At 40.5% G+C, this 27,919-nt stretch overlaps 1 protein-coding gene across 1 annotated transcript; it reads right to left on the reverse strand.

The window, feature by feature from the left end:
- Positions 1–1,706: 1,706 nt before the first annotated feature.
- On the reverse strand, positions 1,707–26,926 carry SLC5A1 (solute carrier family 5 (sodium/glucose cotransporter), member 1). Its single transcript, XM_010004808.1, has 15 exons — positions 26,840–26,926; positions 24,715–24,786; positions 17,404–17,508; positions 14,991–15,050; positions 14,544–14,648; positions 9,967–10,072; positions 9,666–9,746; positions 8,339–8,559; positions 7,100–7,235; positions 6,233–6,340; positions 5,048–5,198; positions 4,315–4,483; positions 3,168–3,383; positions 2,768–2,870; positions 1,707–1,930 (listed from the first exon to the last, which is right to left on the reverse strand). The coding sequence occupies exons 1-15, from the start codon at positions 26,924–26,926 to the stop codon at positions 1,707–1,709; spliced, it is 1,944 nt and encodes a 647-aa protein (XP_010003110.1).
- Positions 26,927–27,919: the final 993 nt, after the last annotated feature.

The following is a 27,919-nucleotide window of genomic DNA, read 5'->3' on the forward strand; positions in this document are numbered from 1 at the left end:
GTCTTTAAAATACTCTATTCATTGTATTAAAAGGTTTGCAGTGATATTTATATAGTACTTGTTTGGTCTGGCCTATGGAAAACCTTTCAGTATACTGCAGGGATGATACTGAAGAGCAGCAGTTCTGCTGGAATACATTTGGTTTAGATCCAAATGAAGAATAGATACTGTCAGAAGGTTATGAAGTGGTGAAGGCTGCAGGACCCAGCAGCAGTGGTGTGGCACATACAGGGCCCATCTGGATGCACTCCCTGCCAGTCCAGCGCATCCTGCTGCAGAACCACACTGATGTCCATCCCATGTCCCACCAGACGTGTGCACCAGGAGCCAGGAATATTGGGGCAGCTTGACCTCAGCCAGTGATGTCTTCCTTGTATGTTCAATTCCCAAGAAGCTGAACTAGATGATAAGAAGAACTGTTGCTTTTTGCTCTGAAATGTTAAATCTATCTTTTCCTGCATCTCCAGCTGGTATCAAACTTATCAAATGGAGACAATCAGACTGGTTTAGCTGATATCCCACAGCTGTGACTATTCTTCATGAACTGTTAACTCATACTGTCAGACAGCATGAATTATATTTCTCAATGAAATCTTCAGAAGAAAGATTTAGAGCTTTGCAGAAAAGCAGCACAGAGCTCTCAAATGTACTTGAAAGAAAAATGCCAACTTGGCATTCTGATGCTTTGGACTTCGTATCTTGTTCAAGGATTGTTTTGTAGCACAGTCCATAGAAAGAGGCACTAAATTAACAACAACCCCACAATAAAGACATCCTAATGATTGTGGGTGAAAATTAACTTCGACATACCAAGATGGGAATTGATTGGTAAAAAACAAATATATACACACACATCCATATATATTTTAAATATATATAATATATAGTGCATATATATAATGTATTGCATGTGTATATAGAATATATCTATTTTGTATAAAAAAACCCTTCATATTCAAGTTTAGATACATATTAAAACGTGAAGAGAGGAGGACCTTTTGAAGACCTTAAAGAGAGAACCTATCATAAAAAAAAATTCTCAATAAGCTCAGCAAGACGCATTTTCCCTAATTTCAAAATGTGATCAATTCAGATGGTTGGTGTTCCACTGATTATTGAGAAACACAACACAATGAAAAGTGAGAAAAAGGGGAAAAAAGTCATACTGGCAAGTTACATATAGTGTTAAATACAGCAATATATACATAAATCCTCTACTTAAGGTATCCTGTGCTTGGAGGGGACAATTTAAAATTTGAATGCATAATAAAGGCTCTCAGTTGTTGTGAGGTTTTGGTATCAAATTATCATACCCAAAGAAAAAAGAAATTTGAATAATCAAAAGAAGAAAGGTTGAAAATCAACCCTGAAAGGTAGTTCACAAACCCTGACATGAAATATGGCTTATGCAGCCTTGTTCTGCACATAAATATGAAATGTATCAAAAGTAGATAGAATATTGGATGGCAATTCTGAAGCTGTCTTAGCCCTGCAATGATTCAGTATCCAAGCAGAAATTCTTTCTTGAAATCCCAGTGGCCTTCATCTTTAGATTGTTGAAATCAAGATCACAAAATCAGTGAAAAAATCACCCTGATTTTTTACAAACACAGACAATGAAATACAAGTGTATCTAACTCTGTAAATCCACAAGTTGTCGTTCTTGCTTGACAATACAGTACAATTTCAGAACTGTAATAAGAGGTTTACGCAAAGAAGGCATGGCAAAATACAGCCACAGTCAACAGAATGATGCCATTGATATTCACAACGTTTCTCCACAGTGGCACTTCACTTGTGTCAGTCAGTTCCTTCTTCAGTGCTTCCTCTTCCTCCTTGCTCAGTTTGGGTGCTTTTTGTTGATCTAGGCCACAGAACCAATTGTAGGCTTTCCTAAAGCATCCCGGCTCTTCTCCACTTTCCTCATTAACTGGAAGGAATAACACAGTGGTCATGAGAGTTAAGTTGGGCCACTGCATGGACTAGGAGCTCTCTGTGACATTCCTATGTTTAATACAGCAGTTCCCATTTATGGTGATAGTTACATAGAAACATTTTAATACAAGGCAGTAGAAGAATCAAGTTAATACTGTCTTTTCACAGCTTACCTGGAAAAAGAATGAATTTCTACGTGTTTCTAGAGAGTCTTTTGCAGAAGACACTTGTGCCTTTTGCAGCCTAGAGATTTGGTCTGGTATAGCAGAAGCAAACCATGCTGCAAAGCTTAAACTCATTTTTTTCAATACTTTCTACACTTTTAATTAAAAGACAAATACATTAATTTGAAGACACTTATGAAAAGGAACTTGGCAGCAGAACCAGGAACCCAGCAAGAGAGCAGGTGGTTTTCCCAGATGGATGTCTGGCAATTCACTTTCCTGGTGCCTTGTGCCACATCCCTGCTCCTTCAATACAGGCTACCACCCACTATGCACAAGTGAATTCTTGTTTTTTCATTCCAAATGCTAGTCGCACACAGTTCTGCCAATGCACACCACCTCTGACCTAAAGCACCTCCATTGTGTTAGTCCTAGAGCTGCCACTTAGCTACCTAGAGAACAAGATTTCGTCCCTTCAAATCCACTTCTGATTGACACTAAGCTTGACAGCCTGGTCAAAGGCAGCAATTTAAATACGTAGGGTTTGAGCTTTTCTTGTTGGGATGGAGGGAGTGTACCTCTGAACACCAAGCACATGAATGTTTCTTCAGCAATGAAACAGGGATACTCAAATATATTCAAAGAATCTATAGAAATCCATCAGTTACCTGATTCCTCATCTTTTTCATCAGCTCTGTCCTGCTCCTCATCTGCATCAAGATCAATACGTTCTTCTTTGCTGTTCCGCAGAGACCAGCACAAGCGGTAAAGCTGCCGTGGAACAACATGAGTTTAGAAATCTACAGCCTTTCTGCACAGAGGTAAGTCAGCCTGGCCAGCAGATGAACAAGCCATATGACCGTGGCATGTTAAGTCAATGTCTATGATTATTTGGTGTCAATTAAGGTTTGTAACAGATAAATCAAGACTATTTCCTTTGCTTTCTTACAAGGACCATATGATGTGGGTAGCTGAAATGTCAAGAGGTGATATACCAAGTACCAGTGTATAAAACCAGTGGTTTCATTGAGTTAATGACTTGAGGAGCAGGACTGGAGTGATACTCACATGTACATCAGGAATGGGCTTAGTCATAAAGGAGACTGCCAGGATGACAATGCTGGAAGCGCCAAAAAGAATCATTGCAAAGTAAAGGTAGTGGATCCCACAGATGATGAAGGGGCAGTTGGAAGGGGACACACAGCTGCCAGTTCCATAGGCAAACTCTGCAATCATTCTGCTGAGTCCAGCTAGCAGCCCAAATATCAGGCCCCAGAAGGCACCCTGCAGACAAAGTGACAAGTTGTCAAAATCAGTACCTTCAGGCATGGAAACAAGCCCTGGAAAAGGTAGTTATGTCTTACATTGGCTTTGGCAGATGGGTTTTAACCCAGATAATTTCAGTGACCCCATTTACAGCTCAGTGTATTAATACAACCAAAGGGGCCACTGAAATGGTCTCAAGAGAAAATAGTGACAAAAAAAGTTCAAGCCATATTCAAAAACATTCTCTCTCTAGGCTTTCTCATTGAACTCATCCTCCTCGGAGCAAACCTGAGCAATAGGCAAGTATTGTTATTCCTAGTATTTCAGAAAAGAAACTGAATTCCTGAGTATTGAGTTTTCAGAATGTCTGAGGCCCCAGATACCATGACTGGCTTACGGTCCCCATCGAAGCACATGACAGAACTCATGCCTTCTGAGTTACTTACAAAGGCTTAATTACAATATTTCTCAGTTCACTGCTCTACAAATCAAAATCAGTGATTCCTACACTAGGTCCTAAATGGGAAACAATGCATGAAACAACAGCATGTTTTGCTTAAAAGAGTGTTGAGCAAATATACAGTGGTCAAGAGGAAGGTGAGAGGTAATATGTTTGGTAAAGCAGTTTGGTGACCAATATCCTGAAAGATTACTTTCAAATATGTCTCCATAAATTATCCCTTTGACACACTTCTTAGCAAAGTGATAGAATACCTAAGTTCCAGAGCTCTCTAGGAATTCCTAGATGACTGTTTATCTATCAGATTATCAAAGAACTTTTTCAAACTCATCTCTGAAACCTCAGGCCCTGTGATATAGAAACAGGATCCCTGGGCTGCAGTAGAATTAAAACAGACAGGAAAAAGTTGCTAATAAAAGACATAAAAACCAAAAAGCTCCTAGTGCCTAAAGGAGCATGCAGCATACCTGCTTCCTAATCTCTACTTACCTGCTCATTGACCCGCTTGCAGAAGATACCAAGCAGGAAGACGGCAGCAATGGGAGGTCCCAAGAAGCTACTAACTGACTGGATATAATCAAAGAGCTGTCCACTTTGAGCTGACTGCAACACAGGAACCCAGGCAATGCTGATGCCAATTAAAAGTACCATAAATGCCCTGTAAACATAGCCAGATATTCAATTAGACACTGCTTAGAAGCATCTATCAGAAAGAAAAAAAACAACAATTAATAATTGAAATGTCCATTTTGCATTTCTACCAGCAAAATCAATTATAATGGCCGGTTACCATTGAATAAACAAAAGCAAGCCAAGGTGGATATTGTGTCCGTCAAATATCCCTCAGCATACAGCTAATCATGCAATCAAAATGGAAAATCACTTTTTTCCTTTGTGATGTCAAGAGACAAATCCATAGATCAACTAGAACTAGTTCATTGATGCTGTAGTGTGGTGCAGCATTAAAGCCTCTGAAGATATTTTCAAGTATGAAATGATGAATAGCAGTAGGAAGTGCTGAGACTTAGTTTGGCTACTTGATGCACCACTGTCAATCACTTTGGAAAAAAAATCCTTTTTTTTTTTCTTGGTTCCAAAAGGAAGAAGCGTGGTGGGACAGCCCATCTGACCACAGGAGGCCACTGCTGCACTGCCCGCAGGCAGTGACAGCCTTTGTCTCCCTGGCAGCTCGTGCTCCCGGTGCCTGTGCGGCTGCACTGACCTGCCGGCGAACATCAGCTCTTTCTCAGATGGTCGTGATCGAATTTTGGTGTAAATGTCCATGGTGAACAACGTACTAGCACTGTTAAAAATGGAAGTCAGTGAACTCATGAGGGAGGCCAGCATGACTGACAACATCAGACCCCGCAGACCTGAAATACAAAGAGATGGGAAGGGGGATGAGCATTCCCGGAGGAGTCCCAGTGCGCGGCACCACCCATAGAGCTTGTCTGCCCCTTTCCAGTCAGCGAGCTATGAGTGTGGCTGGCATATTCCTGTGCTGGTGCCTGCCTGACCTCCTCCTCTTGCAGTGCAAGCAGAGTGATGTCTGCTAAGCTTTGGAAAAAATATTTATAGCAATGACAGAGCAACTCCTGAGCCTTTAGAACATAGGTACTTCTATCATGAATGCTGTCAGACTAAATGCTGAAATAAGAATAAAAAAGTACTAAGCAGACTTCCCCCAGTTATAAATCCAATTTCTCTTGTTTGCAGGGAAGTGCTCCCTTGCTTGTGGTGTATTTGTAAACCAGTTGTTTGGCAAAAAGAAGTTTCTTTTACTGTTTGAAAATCAGAGTAAGCCACTTTTTCAGATGGTATTATCCAGTCAACACAGTATGGGAAAGTACTGTAGTATTTGAATAATGATGGGTACAACACTCATAATATGATGGGGAACTACTTAAGATACAGTGGTCTGTATAAGATCATAATCTGTCTTTCTAGCCTTATGAACAAGCTCTGTGGTTTTCTCCAGAAATTTATCTTCTATGTATATGTAATACTCTCCAGAGTGGTGCCTTTTTCTCCCTTTGAACAGGTGTCCTATGTAATAATGTATACATAGAATTTTCTTCTCCACCTCAGTGAGTTTAGCAGGACTACAGGTGTATGCCTCCAACTCAGAAATCCTGGCAGAGATTTTATAAATCATTGGCAAGGCAGGTTCTTTTTTACCTTCACAGAATGGGAGCTCAGTTACATTTTCATCACCCAGTACTTGCCAGCTGAGAGGTGACCCTGGCACCATGCAGCAATCCTGCAGCTACAACTAATGCACGCTATCCCTTTGATTAACAGTACATAGTTCTAGCAAGAATTTTTTAACAAAATCTGGGACTTGGGCTCCCTCTACCACCTGGTTTTACAGGCTGGCAGGCAGCCTTATGTACAGATAGCATCTTACCATTTGGCATGAGCTCCACTACCATTTTGGGATAAGCAATGTTGGTACATCCGACTGCGGTGCCACAGTACTGCTCACAGAGCTCAGGCACAACACAAGCCACCACATCTGGGGAGAGGATAATGAGACAGGGTTAGACAGGGCCATATAAACAACAGATTGTTCCCAAATCAGTAGAGTTCCTAAGATTTATCTCTGGACTGACAGGCTTGATAACATCCTGGGCCTGCTGGCAGGGAGGAGGGTGATTCTAAGCCTTCATTCTTACATTTTTTCTAAAAGATTACAAAAAAGTTCTGCAGGTCAAACACAAAAAAAATCAGCATAAATTTGTCAGACCAGGACTGAACAGGAGAGAAAGCAGAAAAAAGCAGAGGAACAAAAAGACTCCTCCCTCCAACCTGAACATCTCTGCTCTGCCTCCTGTTAAACACACTGATGGTTAGAGAGAAGGGTGGTTGGCATTTCCCCACACTGCACTCAGATTGTCCATGGCCCAACATATTGCTGTTTGTGACTGATGATCCTCTTCTGATTGCCAGGAGACTATCAGTCCTGGACAGCAGCTGTCACTCATTTAGCCAGACTGGGGCAGTAACAGAGAAGTGGGGAGAGACACTGTAGAATTTCTCTCCCCTAAACCAGACAGCAATAATTAGCAGAAAACTGGGATCAGGGAAAAGAGGAAGACGTGTTGCTTCTTACAGTGTAGTTATTTTTGCACATACATGTGCCTGGACAATTTGGATGACAAGCTGACAATCTAATGTGTATTTTGGAAGGGACAGAGAATAGGAAATTGAGAGAGATTGGCAGTGAAAGACAGGCAGCAAGAAGAAATTTGCATTTCTCTATAGATACGCATACCTGTGTATAAAATTCTGCTGATCATTCCAGGCATCACTATAATAAACATGGGCAAGAGTTTCAGGTATCCACACATGATACAACCAGCCTTGACGTGGGACATGTTCTTGCCAGAGAGACATCTTTGGACAATAACCTATCAATGACACATGGCAAATGTGCATGACAACCAAGAACAGCATTTCTATGAGCACACCATGCTGAGTCCCAGATACAAGGTACTTCTTAACCTCTGTGTTAGTGAAAGAGCCTGTTTACCATTCCCATCACTGGGAAAAAGAAAAGCTACCCGAAAATCAAAGGTTATATTTGAAATAAGTAAAGAAAAAATATAATTTATCCAGTGTGTGTTTAAGAGGTAAGGCTCTTTCTTACAAGATAGTCTTAAAAGCAGATAGATTAAAAAGCCAAAAAGTAAAATATTTATCAGAGCGGTAGATACAGCTACATTGGGGTTTTGTTAATTTGTTTATAAATTGTGAAGATTATCTTTCTCACAAATGAGAATGCAGGTAGGTCACTTGCTAGAGAATGGACACATTCTCATGTCATATTTGCAGAAGCACATTTTTTGCTACTCATGTCAGTGTGATCTCTCAGGATGGTAGATTTTAGGGAGAAGGAAGGAGGACTGAGGAAAAGTCTCTAGACTGAGAGACTTGACATGTAAAGAACATCCTCCCAAGACTGTGCATGCAAAAATGAAAGCCACACAAATGGGAAACAAACTGGTAGTACTGAATGGGGAATCACGTCTAGACTCAGTCTAACAAGAACCATTTGATAAATGGTTTCCTATGTGAATGTTGTAGTTGTCCAGGTGCCTACCAAAGCAGCTGGTTGGCACAATCTCACATAGGGGAAGCTTCTAGCAGCTTCTCACAAAAGCCACAGCTGTAGCCTCCCCCACTACCAAAACCTTGTCACACAAACCCAATTCAAATGTTCACATTACAACCTCCCTGTGCTTTACACATGGTGGCACACAAACAGTGAGAAAAGGACTATAAACAGCGTCTGCTGGGCACAGTGCATAAGAAGAACACTCTTTTCATCTTCATGTGGGAGGGGTTTAGGAACCAGGAAAGGAAAAGTCACTGACCAGCCTTGAAACACCTGCCATCCCTGTGACCCTGCTTTGAATGACAGTGAGGGAAGAGTACCCCTACATCAGCCCAGACTGCAGAGTTTTGTGTTCTGCTTTTCCTAGGCATATGGCATCTATGGCTTCCACATTACCTGGTCAGTGCACCAGTACCACAAAGCAAGGATGCTCAGACCAAAGACGAGGCCTGGCCAGGGCAGGTCCCCAGTGACAGCATCTCGGAAGATGTGGAAGGAATCCTTCCGGGGGGTGTAGCATTCCGGACTGATTGTTGTATTCCCAGAGGAGGTAATGGATGGAATTGCTTCCATGTACTTCTGCATGAAAGCATCATACCCTCCTACTTCAGAAAATGCTGAAAAATGGAAAGTAAAAGTAGCTATGAAGTATTTAATATTGAAATCTCTATTAGAGCCAGAGAATGTGAGGAGGAAAACTCCTTAAAAAGGATGTAAAAAGCCCTTACCCAGTACACATCAGTACTTTCAGAAAACACTACACAGTGATTTGTAAGTATTCACACAAAGACCAAAGTGACCTTTTTTTAACATTTTGTATAGCTTGCAGATGTTGGTTTAGGCTCCACTGTCTCAACGTTTCTAACATGCCTTGCCAAGAAGTGGGATGAAGATACATTATTTCCACACACTGCTAACCTAGGGAGAACCTAAGACAGGGCCTTCCTAGGTCAGGTCAGTCTGAAGTTACAGCTGTTGTGACAAAAGTGGAATAATTGAATTTCAGTGAAAGACCTAGCTGGAGGAAAACCAAGCACTAAGTAACTAGAAGGATAGAGAAAGGACACTGCAAATTCACAGAATCTTATCGCTACTTCTTTCTTATGATCTCTTCTTATTAATTCTGTTTAACAATGTCATTTCTGGTTTTAAATGTATATGGTCTTCTGGACACCCACACTGTCCTTTTCATAAACATTCAGTTCATGTATTTTATCCAGTGGGCAAAATAATGACATCTACAGATCAACTACAAGGCTTACTTAAAATGTTACTAAGTTTGGTTCATTTTAACACAAGCAAGCAGCTAGAAACAAGGAAAAAACATGCAATGTAACCAACAGCTCTTCACTTTGAATCAGAAATTTTTGTGCATTAGCATCTGATTACCTATGAAATTATAATCTTCTTAAAAACAAGATACTCTCTGAAATTCTCAAGGCTATCATCGCCTGCAAACAACTCTGATTTTACCTCATTAGGCATCACAAGTCCTGTTCTGTCATGGGATGGTATTACCTCACTCATTCACCTGTGCTTTGGAGATGGAGTGGTCTCAGTGACTAAAGGGCTTGGCAATACACCTTTTTTCTTCCCTAATAAGTAGGTATGAACTGAAATTTGCTGTTTAAGATAACAGAGTTCCACATTACAGGATCCATTTCCATAGCCACTGTGGAATTTATGGTTGAACATTTCATTTTCATTCACCTAACATACTTACCAAATCCCATGAGAATAAAGGATCCCACTACCATGATAAATGTTTGTAAGGTGTCTGTGTAAATCACAGCTGCAAGGCCACCTAATGGCAAAGAAAAGTCAAGACAAACAGGTTAGCCTCTGTGCAAATGCCTCAGCAGAAGTCCTTTTTTTTAAACTTTTCTTGTCACCTCTCTCATTCAAACAAAGACCACCATAAATAACTCCCCTTTCAGGTTCTCTCCCCTCTTAGTACCCTCCCCTCATCTCTTCTTCTGGCTCCCCTGACATCTCTGATTTATCAGACTGCTCTGAAAACTCACCTGTGATGGTATAAAGGGCTGTAATAAGAAGCAGGATAATTATGGCCAAATAAAGGTTCAGACCTATGGCCAGCTGTATAAATACAGCTCCAGAGAATATGTCTGCCTATAAAAGGAAAAATAATAGATTAAGCAATGTTTAAACTCATGACAATATCATATTATATGTTCATGATGAGGGTACTGAAATATACAACTCTGCCCTTTTCAGTACTGCACACACACACAAAAACCCAACAAACAACCTCAAAAAGAAAACAAAGAAAACAGAGGCCATTTTAGTACTGTTTCCTCTCAGTGTCGTGCTGCTTTCAGTGCATGTGATGTAACACTTCCCAAATCATTTCCAGGTCTTTTTCAATGGATCATTTTAGCTAGATACAATCACCTCACTACTCTGTGCTTACTGAGAGATAGCTTAATAACAAACTACTTACAGCTCAGGTAGTACCTGCTGATATGTGCAGAGATGGACTCTGTGACTGCTCCAAGACACAGCATGGCTCTCTTAATTTCATCCTATTCTATAAGTCTCTTACTTTTTCTTTACTGCATGCATAGATGTGGTATAGCTATTCTGGCTGGTTGCAGACAAATAGTGTTTAAAGGCAAACATCATCTATTATTTCTGTTTTTAAGTTCCTGTCAGAATAATTGACATCAGTTGGCTAACAGAAGAGACCTTTCACTCTTGCGTAAGCAAGGAATTGGCCAGGTTTCAGAGTAATACTCTGGGACTCAGTTCCTGATTTAGACATAATTTTCATGAATGTTATTTATCTACCCCAGTGCACTTGTAATGCATTACTGTAATTCATGCTTTTATTGGAGGTCTGCATCTGTGCCTACCCTTGCTCCTGAGCACCCAGTTCATGGGCTCAACTCCAATCTCACCTGCATGTCCCCTTTCTGTTCCCTACAGCACCTACAGGAGGACTCTGCACAGGGAGATGAGGCAGGGCAGATACACTAATAAGCAGTTATGCAGCCTGGCTAGTTGGGAGGTGCCAGATGAAGAAATCCTCTTCATTCCAGTGACACTGAAACCGAGACTGCAGGGTATGAGCTCACCCTTGGTTCACTCTGGAGAAGGAGGAGAGGTATGGACCTCTGCAGCAAGAGGTCTTCCAACCCTACTGCCCTGACGTGCAGAAAACAACTGTGAAGCAAAGTGCGAATCACAACAGAGGTTCCACTCCCTAAACTCTGCCTCAGGAGCAGCTTGAGATTATCTGATTTCTTATCAGTTTTAGTTTGAACTGGGAACCAGGACTTTCAGCTCTTAACACTCATGGCTATTAGATCATATCCTTTGGCCTGTCCCTCTGTGGGAGTATTTTTTCCTATCTTTTCACACCACTGATCAGCTTATGCCTCAGATCTTTCTTTTTAGCCTACAATGCATTAAACATTAATTGTCCTGCAATGACCCCCCACAAATAAACCCCACATAGCCAATTATTTAGCATCCTAAGCAATATATCAGCTTCTTTGAATTGCTGAGTTATCTTCCAACTTCACAACTCCTCCCTCCCAATTATATTATTTCCTTCCAAGATTTCCTTGTATCATCATTAATACTTTTTTATGGACGCTATTTAATCCTTATCTCTGAATAGAGTAAATCTGTCCTTGACATTACATACCATTACAAGGGATCTCTCCAAAGCCATCCAGAGATCACATAGGAACATACATTTACTACTGAAATGATGCACAATGAATGTAAAGGAAATGCTGTCATGCATTTAGAAATTTTGGTTTACAATTTCTGATTTCTTCAAAAGCATTCAGGTCTTAATTCCCTTTTGTCTTGTCACAATCTCCCTCAAGATATTATTTTTACTAGGCCATTTTCTTTGGCACAATGACCAATATCAGCAAGACTAGCGGCTAGCAAGCCCCTGAAAGCTGCTATGGGCATTAGTGACCAGGCACTGCATGCTTAGGAAGCATGTACATGGGAGACACCTGTGCAACAAGAATCCTTTGGGCTCAAAGATCACATGTGTCCTGATCCCAAAGATCAACACCTTGTAGCACAGCCTTGTCTGGCAAGTGGTTGATTATCCACAAAAACAAGGTGAGAAATAAAAAAATTTAGAGAAAACTGTGCAGAAAAAGAGAGAAATGGTAATGACGTTTTACAGAGGTTTGCAAAGGGAACTTGTTCATCATGCTGATGGGCACTGTGCCACAAAGGGCATGCCAAGAGTTCCACAACCTGATGTCTCATATTGTTCATTGGAAAGCACCATAACATTTTATAATATCCTAACACATCAAGGAAGCAGCACATTAAATAACAAGATATCACTCTTCTACAAGGATAAGCAGCAGTATCACTGCCAGACAAACTGATAGGTGTGTCTGTCTGCTCATGGCAGGGCAGAAACCCATCCCTCTGTATTAAATCTCAATAAGCCCCAAAGATGACAAGGGAGTGTTTGTAAAGGCAGCAGTCAAGGAAGTAAATGTAAATCCCCAAACTAGCTCTGGTATGGACTGTCAGCACCTGGGTAATGTTTGGATAAACACCATACCCTTGGGCCTGATCTAGCTTCATGTAGCATGTGTATCTCTATAAAACACTAAGTAGCAAGCTTTGGTCCAGAATGCAATAGCCCTTCCCTTTTTGATTCTGGAGCTGGTTCATCTGGAGACAATTTGGGCATGGTGTTGCACAGTAGGGTATAGAAAAACGTACTTTGAAATCCTCCAACAGTGCCTGAAACCTCCAAGGATTTTGATTGTTCTGCCTATATCTGAATAAGATACAGAAGGTAAATCAGATCTGGGCAAATCCTGCCCTGCCAAATACAGTGAGATAAGACAGGAGTGCAGAAGATGTGTTTGCCTGCTACAGAAATCTGAGTCACATTTGTACATGGGACAGACACTGTCAGAGTTGTTCTGGGCAGATTAGAGGAGCAAGAGGAATGGTTGGAGGAGCTTGTGCACCAGATTTTTCCTTTCCAAGGCACAGAGACACAGCTTCATGGCAATTCCCCACACACATCTGGAATAATTGGGTGGACAGGAAGCTGGAATGTGTCACTGGTAGAGTGGGGCCCAGGTAATCTGGTGCTGGATGGACCTCTTGTGTGTTGCTTTGCTCCCTAATAGGACAGGACCAAAAGTGCAGGAGAGGGAGCTTCAGCCTCATAACCATACTGGAAGCTTAAATGGAGAACCTGCCTTGCCTGGAAGCTCCAACTGAAAAGGGGTAAAATCTGATTACCAGATCCCTTAGGCATGATAGAGGTTAGAAATAAAAGATAGTCAATTCAGCACCTATGTAACACCTTGACAGGCTCATTATAAACATGTGTTGCAGAATAGGACTGTGAGTCATCTGGCTGGAAGAGATTCTCAGCTGCTACAGCTGCCAGAACTCTGTGTCATATCTGGGATTCTATGATTATGGTAGTTCAGCACAACAACAGCAAAATAACTGATGTTTTTGAAATATATGGAAACCCAGCTCTGAGGCCAGCTCCACAGTACCAACCTGTTTAATTTATAACCCTTCTAAGGATCAGTTATCGTGAAGATGTGAGAATGAGAGCAAAAGGCCAATCTTTTAGCTTAAATTGCACTATTATCACTCAGCTCCCATTCAGAGGGCAAAGAGTAATCTGCCATGGCAACTTCTGCAAAACAACAGATTGAGGTATGCCTGAACTGTGGACTTCTTCAGAGGCTCAGTAGTTTCAAGATATACGGAAAATACCAGCTCCCTTCACTACTTCACAGCAATACAGCCACTTACTTAATAAACATTAACTTCACAGCACCTTAAACTTTATACCAACCACTTGCCCATGAAAAGAATTTCTCCTCTTCCTTTCACCTCAGCTGTTATAATTTCTCTACTTTGGATTTCCCCACTCTCTTATTTTCTAACTCCTATTATTTTCTTTTTCTCCATAGCCCTCTTGCTGTTTTTCCTCATCTGTGTTACTGATAGCATGTTAACCAGAGGAGACTACAACAGATAATTATGAAGTTTGAAGACAAAAATTCCTGCTCCCTGAAAACCCAAGAACACACTTTTTCTTCTGGAACCAAGAACTGTTCATTCCCCTCAGCAGAAGAGCCAGGGTGTTGGAGTGGGATGTTGTGTGCCCAAAGCAATACTAAAAAGTTTCTAAAGCTATATGGTTAAACAAGCAGCAGCTGTTATTTCTCTGAGAACTGAAGCAGATAAAAGGGTATAAACTGATAGATTGTGACCTTTTCCTCCATGTGTTTCACAGATCCTTAAGATAATAGACTAATACAAGCTTCCCTCTATCCTAATGTGTTTAGAGGAGAAGTAAACCTTAAAAACCTAAAAAAGAAAGAGAAACCACAACAAGCATCAAGAGACCTGCCAGGAAGGGAAAAAAAATCAGATTGCAGAGCAGATCTGGATAGACAGTCTCACTAAACAGAGCAAAAAAACCACAAAATCAGATTTTTACCATACTTAAGAGCTGGAAATCAGACTAGTCATGTGAGCAATATTGTAAATGGATGTTTCTCTTCTTTAGATGAATGTAGGATGGAAGAAATGCTGTAGAAGTTATACTTACTGAGATCTTTGTGAAAATATACAGGAACAGAGAAAGGACTGACAGGTAGACCTGAATCCTTTTCCCACCAAAACGCTTTCTCAGATACTCTGGCATTGTCACCACCTGCAAGGGGGATAGATAAAGTTTCAGATAATGGGGAACAGATACAAAGCAAATCAGAGGAAGTTTTTTTGCTGTTCAGATACTGTGAGTGGAGGGCAAAAGGAGGGGAGCTGCAAATGCAGTTGCAGGGAAGAGCAGCTCCAGGAATCAAAGGAGAACAAGGAGAGAGTACCAGGTACATCTCAGCTCAGGTCTCAGATCACTTCCCAGACATACAGACATTCTATAGTGCAGTTCTGGCCTGCTCAGATCTCATGCTGTTCATAATAGCTTTGAAATATTCAAGACCTGACCTGCAAACATGAGCATCAAATAAAAGTGTAACAAACTGCTTTGACTTACCCCAGCTTTGATGTAGATGGGTACAAACAGCCATCCTAGAACAACCACAAATATCAGAGCCTGCAGCCAAGACAAGATCACTGAATTAGCCTCTTCTCTCTAGACAGCACTCCCAAAGACCATTTACCTGTCAGCCTCAGCAGCAGCTAGAGACCATTGAAACCACACAGACCTGGTAATTGAAGGGATGAGGAGGAACTGCTCTGTGCTTTGATTTACCATTGAAAATTTGGGAATTAAATCTTAGCCAAAAATCTATCATATATTGAGCAGCCTGGGTTTCCTGACAGATGTTCCAGAGAAGAACACATGTTAATAATACATTTTCTAGAAAAAGAGCTGATTTCTGCTCACAGAATTGCCCTCTAGTATCATGGTACCACCAGACTGTTCTAGTCCTCTTCAGAACAGGCCCAGGGAGGTTGGTTTAATGATGCTTAAAATGCAATAAGCCCATAAGATTACTATTTCTGGTAAATATTAAGGAGGGTGAAGTCTGCTACCTGAGGCATATTTGCTAGCATCTTGATCCCAGAGTCACTAATGCAAGATACTTTCCCACTCACAACCAGATACGCTGCAATGGTATATTAGGACATCCACAAATCTAGGTCCTGGGGAGAGCAGCACTTCTTTTGATCATTATTTTGATTATTAAATGCCTCTGCACTGGGTCTCTGTGAGATGGACATATGTTTTACATCAATCCCACATACTGTACAGGATGTATCACCTGCATTTTGCAAAATATTTTGTATTTCACATTACCATTTCATAATATATTTTGTGTTACTGTGTCTATTTTGTGAATTACAGGTGTCACTATGTTGCAGTGTCACAGTTTTCTGAATTAAATGGCAAGCAAGTGCTGTCTGATACAGAGTTGTGTATGTTTAAATCTACAAATATAGAACAAAGTCCTGCTCTCAAAGTTGAACTCTGCATTTATTCTGTCCACAGGGCTTTGAGGGTCTTTGAAGTTCTACCTTTATATCAAAACCACAAGATGGACAAGAAATACTAGGTCAGCTTCTGCTGTCATACTAATACACATTAGAAACAATTTCAGTGAAACAGTGATACACAAGCACAATAAGAGACAAACTTAATATGTCTTTCAAGAGGAGAATCAGATTATAGAGTCAAGAGCAATATTTCCACCATACACATCTATTAACCTGTACATCAGCCTCACTGTGTCAGAAGTACTGACCTGTGCTATGTGTCTGCTCAAACACAAACGTGCGTCATTGCTGCTTCCTAAGCAGCAGTTGTTGTGCCCTGTGCATTGATAACAGTTCATAGAGAATCTCCCAGGAGATAAAGGGTTAGAAGTGGGTATGTTTGAATAAGGATATGGCTCCTAGAGATTTGAATACCAATAATTTTTAAGCAGTGCTTGTTCTGTTTTGGTTTTACTACTTTTGGTACAAAGAGAAGGGGGAATCATGTTTGTTACAGGACTAGTGTAACCCAATAGAAAGATGACAGATTAACTGTGCACATCTCACAGTGTTCATTTTAGCCTTTATCCTTCTCTTTAAATATTTACATCATATAAGTACTTGGTTATCTGCAGCAACCATCTACTTGCTAAGGAAAAAAGCCAAACCCCTCAGGGTGGCCTCCTTCTTTCACTGTGTAGAATTAAATGCAAGGGAAGTACTGACCTGTGTACATTCATTAAGTCTTTTGTGTTATGGTATAATCCCTACCATGAAGGTGAATTAAGCAGAACAAAGGCATTATTATCCACACTGACAGAGCCTGAGAATACAAGGAAATGAACTGAATTTGCTCCTGTGAATCTCCATGCACTTGCAGTTAACTCTACTGGTTCCTAAAGAAGTTCATTTAAAGTCAGCTTGGACATTCTCTACCCTATACTGCAACCATAAGCAAATACACACATAGGGAAGGAAAAAGGTAAGAAGAAAAGATTTTTGGAAAGAAGGTGGTTATGAAGGATGTCCAAAATTTATTCTAGCCTGTGAAGAAATCAAATCCCCTTCAACAATTCCTCCACAGCAAAATGCTGTGAAAAATACTATTGATTACAAAACTGATAAATTCTTCCCAACATCCTGCAGTCTGAAAGTGCTCTTTATATATATTTTTTAAGTAATTCAAAGATATGTATAGAGAAGAGACTCCACCAATTTATTTAGTTCAAACATTCTCTAAAACACCTCATTCAACCGAAAAAGGTCATCTTCTCCTAATGGCTTGGACAAGGACCAAGGAAGACAAGCTAAACAGCAGATTACATTGGCACTTACAGGTCTGTAGAGAGAACAAGTGTTGCCAAGCACAAAGTTTGATCGTCCTAAATTACTAAGCAATGTTATTTTGATTAAGCTCTGCAGATAATTCTGATGTCACAAATATGTTTATTTAAATGCATGCTACTTACATTCCATTCATATCCTCCAATGGCAATTCCTCCAGCTGCTGCTGTTCCTGCTATCCCCACAAAATGTCCACTGCCAATGTTACTGGCAAAAAGAGAAGCTCCAATCTGGAAACAGAAAGAACAATATTTGTCTCTTGGGTCCTGTTCATGTTAACTTGAAAAACATGTTCACTTGGCACTTTGCACTCAGGCCTGTCTATCATCAGACAGTGGTGATGAGAATGATTGACAACCAGCTTCCTTGACAGCTTTTAAGACTCCCTTTTATTGCTCCTTCTCAAACCTCAGATTCCACCCATAGTATCTACAACAATGCAAAAGAAGAGGATGTTGTATAAAAGATCTTCCTCCAGCTGACTCATACAGTTTATTACCTCAATATCGAGTTTTAAATATTTGCAAAACTTGACTGGCATTAGGGTGATATCCAGCCAATTAGGGAAGAAGACTGTAATCTGTCTTGCTCAAGGAGGAAATGAGAAGGGCATACCCTCTTGTCACACTGGCACTCCCCGTTTCATATTCCACAGTCTATGGAACTAAATGTATAATTCAGGAGAGTTATACAGACTTTGTACTTGGTTCACCTTTAGTCAAAAGATATTCAATTACTTAATTAAATTCTGAAAGCTGCATGGTAGAAATATGTGCTGAGAAAGTGCTTCTGGAAGGTACAAAAAATAGCTAATCAAGGAGATACATTTAAGAAGTACTGGATCTCTAAGACCCCAAAATATTGCACTGATAATACAAATAGAGCAGTGGGAAAAACATAGGAATTAATGAACAGGGAAAGATTAAAAAAACTGAAAGGTTTATGTTGGATTACAGAGAGGCAGTACCCAATCACAATAGACAGATTGTGCCAAAAGATTTAGTTCTTCAACAAATAGCTCAGACAATAAAAAGGAAAAGGTATGAGCTTCATGTGCACAAACTGAAACTACCAAAGGCAGCGGAAACCCCTAACAATAATTTACAAGGTCAAACTTTGAAGGATGCATGGTGAGAACTCAAGCATGAAAAAGAGGTTGGATTGGGTGTTGTAGGCAGAAGACGTGAGCTGTAGTAGTTTCGACATGAAAGGAGGTGAGGGAACTTTTATTCACTTATGTTTTTGCTTTATGTCCTCTGAAAGCTACAAAGACAAGGAAAGGAAACAGGGTTTAAAATGCAAGAGAAGCACATGGAAAGTAGGCAAAAGAACCTCTGCTGACCAGCTTCTAATGCTGTCATGCTGAAGGATCCCAAGGTGCTTAAACATGGTTTTTTAGATATATGACACAGGCCCTGCATCCAGCACATTCTCCTTATGTAGTACCCAAGCACAGGTGGTTGGAACATGTTTGGAGTCACCTTACAAAAGGGAGAAATATTCCTTGTCTGCAACTCACTGGGAGATTTTTAAGGTCCTAGAATGTATATAAAGGGAATAGTTACAGATTTCCAGGTCTGCAGTCACTGGAGTGGATTCTTTGAGTAGCAGGAAAAATTTAGTCAATCTTTCTGAGACCACAGGGACAAACTGCCTGAGATAAGGAGGATAAAAAGGGGTTTCATCATAGAAATCCACCTTCAATGATCAGATTTATTCTGTAGAGCTATGCCATAGCCAGGAATAGTAACCATGCTCTTCATCTCACAATTCTGATCTCCAACCCCAAAATAGATTTTCCTCATCCATTTTTTATATATGCAACATACAAATAAAATTCATAAGAGGATTCCAGTCTAACTTTTCCAACCTTACTTTTTCCTCCTTTCCTCAGTTTGATCTCTTGATTTTTTTCTAGTCTTTTTTGCAGAGAAACTGTCCTTTTGCTGTGGCAAGAAATGTATGTCTAAGTTCACTCAGTTCTGGATTTTTCTTCTTTCTTACACATTTCTAGAAGTTAGTTGTGCCCTACAGAAATGTAACCAGTTTGTCATATGACAGACATTTCAATAGGAATGATAAGTGTTGCAACAAGTATTAGCAAACAGGCCAGAGAGATCACTGGTAATAAAGAAAACTTTTTCTTCTGACCTTTCTGTGACAGCAACAGTGTTTTCCCAGTAATGATTGTGAAGAAAAAAATACCATTTATACCAGGCATTAGCACTTTGTCCAGTGCTTTCCCTGGAGATGAATAATTAAACTTCAATCTAGATTACTAGAAATGCAATCACTAGAAAAGATTAACCACATTAATCTCTGATTTTATTTAATGTGTTCCCTCTCTGGTTTCAAAAGCTTAAAATGTGCTGCAAGCAGATCCAAGTAACAAAAGCAATTAATGAGGAACCTTAAGAACTGACAGCTGTAGCAAACTTTGGCTCAGTGTCTGAAACACCAGGACATACTGTAACCTTCACTGACAATGCTGTGTACCCAACTTTACCAGAGTACAAATGTATTGTAAGAAAAGTACAAAACCAATTAAAAAAAAAAAAAAATATGCAAAATTACCAACGTGTTTAGGGCCAGCACAAGGACAAAACAATGTGAATGCAGAGACCACCTTCACTTTCTACATTTTCTTCTCTAAATTAAGGAACACTCAGTGCAGCAGAAGTGTAAGGTCAACACATACTAATAATGGATACAATTTAAAATATGTTTTCTACTGTCATGTATACATGGAAGAGAACAGCGTGGCTTCAAAGCTGGGAAAATGCATCACCCTTCAAACTGCAGGGTGGCTAAAGCAAGAGGAGTGTTTACCAGCTACACTGCACCCTGTTAGCTGCTGCTGCCAGAGGGGAAAGAGAAATTTCCAATCTGCCATGGCAGTACTTCAAGGGTGAGGGAAGAAGGCAGATGGGCTCTGGGCCCAAGCTGTCTTGCTGAAGGACTTACTGCTGCAGTATTTTTGTAGTGAAAAGGCTGATTATTGGAATTGCTCGATTGCCATTGGTAGATGCTGCAGTACATCTATGCATGACCTAAAGAACACTGAGCTGAAGCTGGGGGGATGACAGAAAGGAATAATTTTAAAGAAGTTTAAACTATTCTCAGTGAATGTGGACTTAGTGGATTGATTTTAAAAACAGATCTAGGAGGAAAAGTAAAGAAGTAGGCTCCCTGAAAGGAACAAAAGCTGTTAAGAGGGAAAAGGAGGACAAAAAACTTAACTGAGGCAAATGTGGAACATTAACTCTATTAAAATCTTTTAAGAGGTCAGGTTTTAACTCTGTTCAGGAAAAGCACCACCACACTGCAGACAGATGATGATCACTATGTTTTTTCCATGTTACTCATTAACTGTTTCACCTTGCTTTTTTCATTAACTTGAGGATGCACTGACATCCTGGCACTTGCTGTTCCCAAATCACATACAATGTACTTTCCAAATCAGTGACCACTGCAGCAGCACAATGCAGACTTCACAGCTGATGTCTTTTCTCCCTCCCAGGACGTGTTCATATACATCTTATGCCCCTAATGTCCACTTTCCTGTTTCAAAGTGTTAGCTCAGTATCAAACTCTTTTCCCCAATCCCAAGTACACCTTGCCTCTTTACAGAGAACAGTAGAGGCTTCCTCACATCAATGTGAGGTCCTGAGCCCTGCCCTGAGGAATCACTCCTCCCATGGGTCACCTGCAGAAGCTCAAACCCCTCTTCCCTGGACAAATTTCTCATTTCCTTGTTTGAGAACTACTCCTTGTCACTCTCCACGCTTTTGAACTCACAACTCTTCCCTGCAACATGTGATTTTACACTGATGGAAAGACATTATGTTTTTTTACCTGAGTTTTTTGGGATCACCTTAGTCACCTTGGAAAAATCAGTAGACTGCTTGCAATGAAACATTACTGCCACCCTTTCAAGGCTCTGAGATCCAAAGACAGAAGCATAGGCTTTTCTTTTGCTTTTCCCAGTTACTCTGCAAATGCTATATATTAGATTATTGCCAAATTAAACCCCATTTATACACTTCCCAGCTCACTAAGCAAGAGAGATGATTATCCAGTTCACATCAGTACCATGTCTCTGTCCTCCAGTAAGCCTGATGGCACAGTCCAGGCAGGCTGATCTGATACCTTTCCACCTTTGCTCCTTGAGACAGGAACAACACCTCCTGGCTGGCTGGAAAATTCTGACAGGTTCTTGTAGAAATCTGTTTCACTGGACTTTTCCTTTTCTACCAGAGTTTTGCTTCGATTATCTTATTACTCTTTTTGTTCTGAAAACTATTGATTTAACACTATTTTTTGAAAGGAACTTGAAAAAATAAGTTGATTTCTTATTTCCCTTTCTGTAAAAAAAAAAGGAAATACCAATCTTATTCACATCAGAGTTGTCTTTTCTGGCTCCTCACAGCACTGTCAGATTCAGCTACTGGGGAGAGCTCCAAGAATATGTAAAACTTAACTGGATGCAGAGAACAGAGAAATCATGCAAGTGGTCAGTTCTGACAGACATGAAAGTAAGTAATGGGGAACTGAAGCAAAAACCTCTTGCTTTTTTTCTCCTCAATTCTTACCTCTATCATAAAGTTCAACACATAAATGACAACAAACAAGCTGAGTGACATTTCTGTTTAAGGTGTAGTATGTCCATGACTCTGCATGCTTCCTACTTATTATTCAGTATATCTTTCTAACCAGAGCTGGACTTCAGATGCCCAGCAGATACTCTTTGTCCTATTTATGCCTTAGGAACTGAGGAATATAAGGTAAGCCATCAATTTCTGCAGACAGCTCTGTCTGTAAAACCACAGAACCTGAAGAACAAAATTCAAAAGAGTAAAGCTTCAAAATTGAAGTTGTTTGGTTTGGGAGTTTTGTTTTTAATTGTGTATGTAACCCTGTCAGTCCTGTGAGAGTGGCTGCTACCAAAGCTGACTGTTCTCCAGGAACAGCTACTTCATTTCTTACAAAGGTAGAGTATATTTGGCTGAACCTAACTCCTACATTTAATAAAAGAAGTTCTGTTTGCAAGGCCCACTGTTACAAAGCTGTCACTTTCCTTGAGCTTCTTGGTGTCTTTTGAGGAGAGCTGGTTATGAGTATTAAAAGAGCCATACGTGTCTTTCCAGAAGACATTTCCCTCAAAGCCCAAGAGAACCAAACCAGTTTTTTGAAGATTCTTCTCTCAGTTTTTGTAAAAAGTCTGTGGAAACGGCACAGCATTTCATAGCATTGTGATTAACTCACAGTGGATTTCAATTTCTGGAAATCAGTGAGAATGTAATTGTATACCTTGACCCCTAATTAACTACTGGGACTACTGAGTTGGCTCATCCACTGCACAGGGCAGTGATTCCAGTGAACTGGCAGAAGTGACTATTACCTCAGCAGAACAGCCAGAAAAGACTAACTGTGGGCTTGGTTCTGCAAAATACTAAGCAATCTTCATGGATTCTGCTGTAGCCAGCAACCAGAGCCAAAGTTGGACAGATTTGGCCCAACATAACTGAGCATTAGCTGTAGCAGAACTGAGATCTCATCTTTGGCGGAACTTCCTATACTTTCATTGGTTTCCTAGTCATTCCAGCCCACACTATGCTGGGTGATGGACATCCTATCTACCTGCTAAACTGCAGGAATAGGTGTTTTGGAATCTCTTTTTATCCAAGGCAAACTTTCCAAGGTGGTGCTGCTGACATGGTATTTAGTTTGTGGTTTGAGTGCTTGCTGTTTGTTTATTTTGAGTGATACCACAAAGAACAGCAAGAAGGGTTTATTTTTATGGTGCAGAACAACTCTGCTGGAATTCCAAAGGGAAGGATTGAAGAGGTGGTCTTAGACTGCACTGACTTCACCCATGCTGAGCTCTCAGAGTTTGGGCAGGAGAGAGAGATGATCCTAGCAGCAACCAGTACAATATGGGGTCATCCTTTTTGTCTTCCCACTGGAGGAAAGGAATTCGCTGAATTTGTTGGGTTTGTGCTGGCAGAGAAGTCAGGGTTAGATAATCTCCCCTGGGTCTTAGGGGAATGATTAGGAGTTCTCAGTGCCACTGTAGCAAGACACAAGATTTTACCGTGAGTCTTTCCTGCTTTGCTTCTTCCGCCTTCATTTACATCTGCACAAAAGGGTATTCACATTCACTCCTGACAGGCACAGAATTGCACAAGGTGAAAACCAGCCCACAGATAAAGTGACAGTTAAGCGTAGAAATCTGATTGCATTCTTTTCTCTCCCCCTAGAATAATGGGTATGTCTTAAAATAACTTGGAACCTCTCTTTCCTCAATCTTCCAATGGAACCTGGATTTTTGTAGTTCTGCTATGCCAAATGTGGACATCTTTTACTGTCATTGGCCTTTAATATTTCTCTGTTATTGAAGTCCCAGACTCTTCTAAAGGCAGAAAGAGCAGTTCCTTGAAGCACGAGGAGACTGAAAGATGTGTAGGTATTTCTGCAGCCTACTTTAAGAAAATTACTAAATTTTTAGACAACAAATATTTACTCTTACTTGCACTGATCCTGTAACCAAATCCAGGTGGAATATTGAATCAAAACTCTTAATGAAGTGCAATGACATTTTTGGAGACTGAATGCAAGATCAGGAATGTTGAGGATTTCCACTCAAGCACATAGAAGCATGTACAACACAAGTAATGCAGAAAATGGAAGTTTGCCTGTTTTCTGCCTTTCCAAGAAGTCACACTAAACAGACTGTGTGGTCTGGAAGAATTAGACAATTTTTTCTAATACAATTCTTGTGAGAGGCCTGATGTATAGCTATGAATATGTTTTGTGTCTGTGATTCCTTTTCACCATCTTGGAAGAGGAAGCAGATCCACAGAAGACAATACAAGTCATAGATAAACTTTATATAAATTTAAACTATATTTTAGCAATAACTCATCAGAATACTTCCAGTATTTTCTCCTTGTACATACTAGAACTTGTTGCCAAAAGTGGGAAAAAAAGAGCAGTACAATAAAAATCTTCAGTAAAATAATTCTTCTGTGATAACCTCAAAATGAGCCAGTTCCTCTGAGTGCAGTGAAAGTAAAACATTAAAAATATTTAAAAGTTTTAAGGTAGGCTGAAAAGCAAAGCACCAAATTTGCCTACACTGACATTACCAAGGTATCTAGGTTCAAAGAAGTCAGTCAAGTAATAAAGACAGCTCAGAGCTCAACACAGACAATTCCCCCAACACTTTTCCCTACTCATCAGGCGACTCTTGTGCAGTTTGCCTTGTGTCACCATGGCTAAAGAAAAGGTTTGACTGCATCAAAACAACACAGCCACCACAGTCTCAACAGTACTGTAGAGTTACTTAGTATTTAAGGACTAGACATAGTCATATGGAAGTGGATGCACATACACATACATGTGTTTTATGTGCACACACAAGATGTGGCACTCACCGGCCACCAGACCATGCTTCGTCCAGCCAGGAAGAATCCACCTACTGTCCCTCGGTTGGTTGAGTACATAGCCTGGAGAAAAAAGAGAAAGAGAAAGTAAGAAAATTGAATCACATTTTAAGTGTAATAGACATGATGTACACAGACTAAAAACAAACTGCTAAAATGAGAGGATAAAAATAAATGGGTAGGGTAAAGTGGAAGAAATAAACAGAGTGCCTAAAAAGAACTAGCTTAGGATGAAGAAAATAGTACAACTGAACAGTGATTCTTTTATCTAGCTCCACATTAACAATTCAAGCTTCAATGCTTCACTTTTCATTACAGTGTAAAACATTTTAAAAAATTAAATTTAATGAAAAATGATAACTCAAAAGCTCATGCATCAGAGGTGCAATGCCTTTGATATCAGGCATCAAAAAAAGACTGTAAATTGCAAGTTCATTAACAGAAAGCATGAAGTTTTTTCACTCAATACTATCCAGCCCCAGCTGGTATCTACAAAAATCTGTTTTCTTGTTCTGATATTGGCATTGTACCCACTTCTCTTGGAAGTTCAAAAGAAGCCAACAAATCTTTCCTGCTCACACACTCATTTTGTATTTGTCAAGGGTTGGGCTTCAGAGGGAAGCTGAGACCAATTTTTGTTAATGGCACTGATCCAAATATTGAATTCCCATTGTCTCCTCTGATGGACTTTGAACAGGGAAATAAAGAAGACAACTTAGGAAAATTAGCCAGATCTTCTGGTGCAGAAGAAAGGAAATAAATACAATATATTTACATTTAACTACACACAGCAACTAAGTATTTGTCCAACAAAAAGCACATTGTTGCTAGAAAAAAAAAAATCTTCTAAGGATTAATCAGCAAACAATTGCCTAACAAGCCACAGATCAGCCCTTTTTTTCTCACAGATTTTTTATACAAAGTTCCACTACAGAAATAGCCAGACTTCTGTGGCAAAGATCCAGCTCCCAGCTGCCAGGCAGTGAGGGGTTCAAGTACACTGGGGGCTTGAGATGTTTTGCTATGGTTTCGGCATCTGCTACCATGACAAAGAAGAAAAGATTGTGTCCATTCTGTGTACACCCTAAATCTTTTGTGCTCTTCAAAACATTGCCATGCTTCCAGAAAGGAAGGTTTGTTTGGCAGCTGACTTCTCTGTGCTGGCAAATGGACCCCTAGGATGCGCCTGGCAAGCAGAGGATTACTGAAGGACAGTATCTCCTCTCCACCTGTTAACGGTCAGGTGTTCAGGTGATCAGGAGAGCTTGCCCCAAGGAGACTGAAATGTAATGACATTCCACTGTTTACAGCTTTGTAGCTGACAGTATTGGCCTATTATCTTCAAAGGTTTCAGCACATTACACCAAAGGATAGTATCTACCTTTCTGCATCAGCTGTGAAAGCACTGGGCTTTGTTTTCAGATCAGGCACATTTCAGAGTTCTCCCCTGCAGTCCTCGGCACACTCAGTACTGCAGGGGTGAGGGAAGGGGGCACGGTTGGGCTTAGATCACCCACAGAAAGTCATTGCCATCACCTGCCACCCCTGAAACTGTTTCTTCCTCAGTTTCAGTGACACTGCACCCCGAAGTCAAGGTCCTCCTAGCAAAGAAAGCCACGATGTTGCCCTATCTTGCTCCTTTGCTGAGAGTGCTCTGCAGTCCTTGGTCTGTCACAGTCAAGCTGCAGTTTTTCTGTTACAGCATGCCCACACATTGCCCGTACTTCCCTTCTCCCTGCAGTTCCCTCTTCTCCCTGTTCCCTATGGCCATCACCTCACACCACCACCACTCCTCACAGCGGTGCTAAACCCCATCTCCATCTCCAGCCTACTTTCCAGCAGGGACCTGGCTGCCCTGACTGTTGCTGATCAGATGTCTCACACAAACTTAATCACTCCTCCTTCCTTACTAGTTCCATTCATCCACCTAAACAGATACCTCCCTGGGTCACCAGCCCCTCTCCAGTAAATATCCACATTTTCCTCACCATGCACTTATTAACTATCTATATTAAAGAACAAAATTTTTACACAATAATACATTCTAATTTACTCCCAAGACTATATAAACAACTTGTTCATTAGGTAAAATAAGTAAAATAAAATCCCAACCTACCCATAGTCCCACTGCCAGGACTACCAAGAAATAGATGACAATAACAGAGATGTCCGCAGCATTGTTGATCCTGACGTCAGATTGCATCCTGGCAGCTTCTCTGACTTTCTTCTTCTTTCTCTCCTTATATACTTCTTGCAGTGTTCAGGTTAATGATAAACCACTGTCATCCCCTATGTCTTATATAATATATAACTTCAGATTCACTTGTCTCCCATGGGACACAAGTTGAAGATGCTGCTTTTCCTCAGACAACAATTTCTTCCCAAGTATTGTTTCTCCACTACAGGTGCTGCAGATTTCAGAGGTCAGTCCCTCTGCCAAAGGTGCTCAGGGTTTTAATGTCCACGAGCAGATGTCTGAGAAGGAATGAGCACGGAAAGGAGTGGCTTGGCTGCAATAAACCTGCATATTTACCTCACCGTGTGTGAATACGTTTGTGTTGGGTTTTTTTAAAGTGGTTGTACCTGTAAATCTAGTCACAGAAGATGTAGTTCTTTCAGATGATGATGGAAAGCAATTAATATGTGAAGAGGAATGACCTGACACCTGGGGAAAACCCAGGGGTCCAGAGCTGGGACATCCTCTGTGTCATCTCTCAATTCAGCAGCATTACCCAATGGAGAAACACCCCTGTATTTCTGGGAAGGAGATTTGAAGCTGCTGACATCACTCACATGGACACAGGTAAAGATGCATGTGAACCATACGACAATGCAGGAGCTTATGGTGCTGAATTTCAGGGGGTTTAAGACCATGGTGGTTCTCTCTATTGTAGCTAATCAGCTTCATATTCATATTCAAATAAGTTCAAAGTTCATCAGAGCTTGGGTCTGCTCTCCCTGCATTTGTTCATCTGACTTCAGAATGAAGCTAAACAAAATCACTCATCACAAAGATGTGACACACTGATTACAGACACATCTTCGTAGCTCTTAATAAGGAAACTTCTCCAAATGATGCCTGTGATCCTCTGAGCCAGAAGAGGTCAGAAAAACACATGATGTTTAGAAAAAGAGAAACAGGTGCCAGGCACATTTATGGGCTTGGAGGATATCTTAAAGTCCTATTCTCTGCTTG

Source organism: Chaetura pelagica, unplaced genomic scaffold (assembly GCF_000747805.2).
Source record: "Chaetura pelagica isolate M959 unplaced genomic scaffold, ChaPel_1.0 scaffold249, whole genome shotgun sequence".
In the NCBI taxonomy this organism is placed as follows: domain Eukaryota; kingdom Metazoa; phylum Chordata; class Aves; order Apodiformes; family Apodidae; genus Chaetura; species Chaetura pelagica.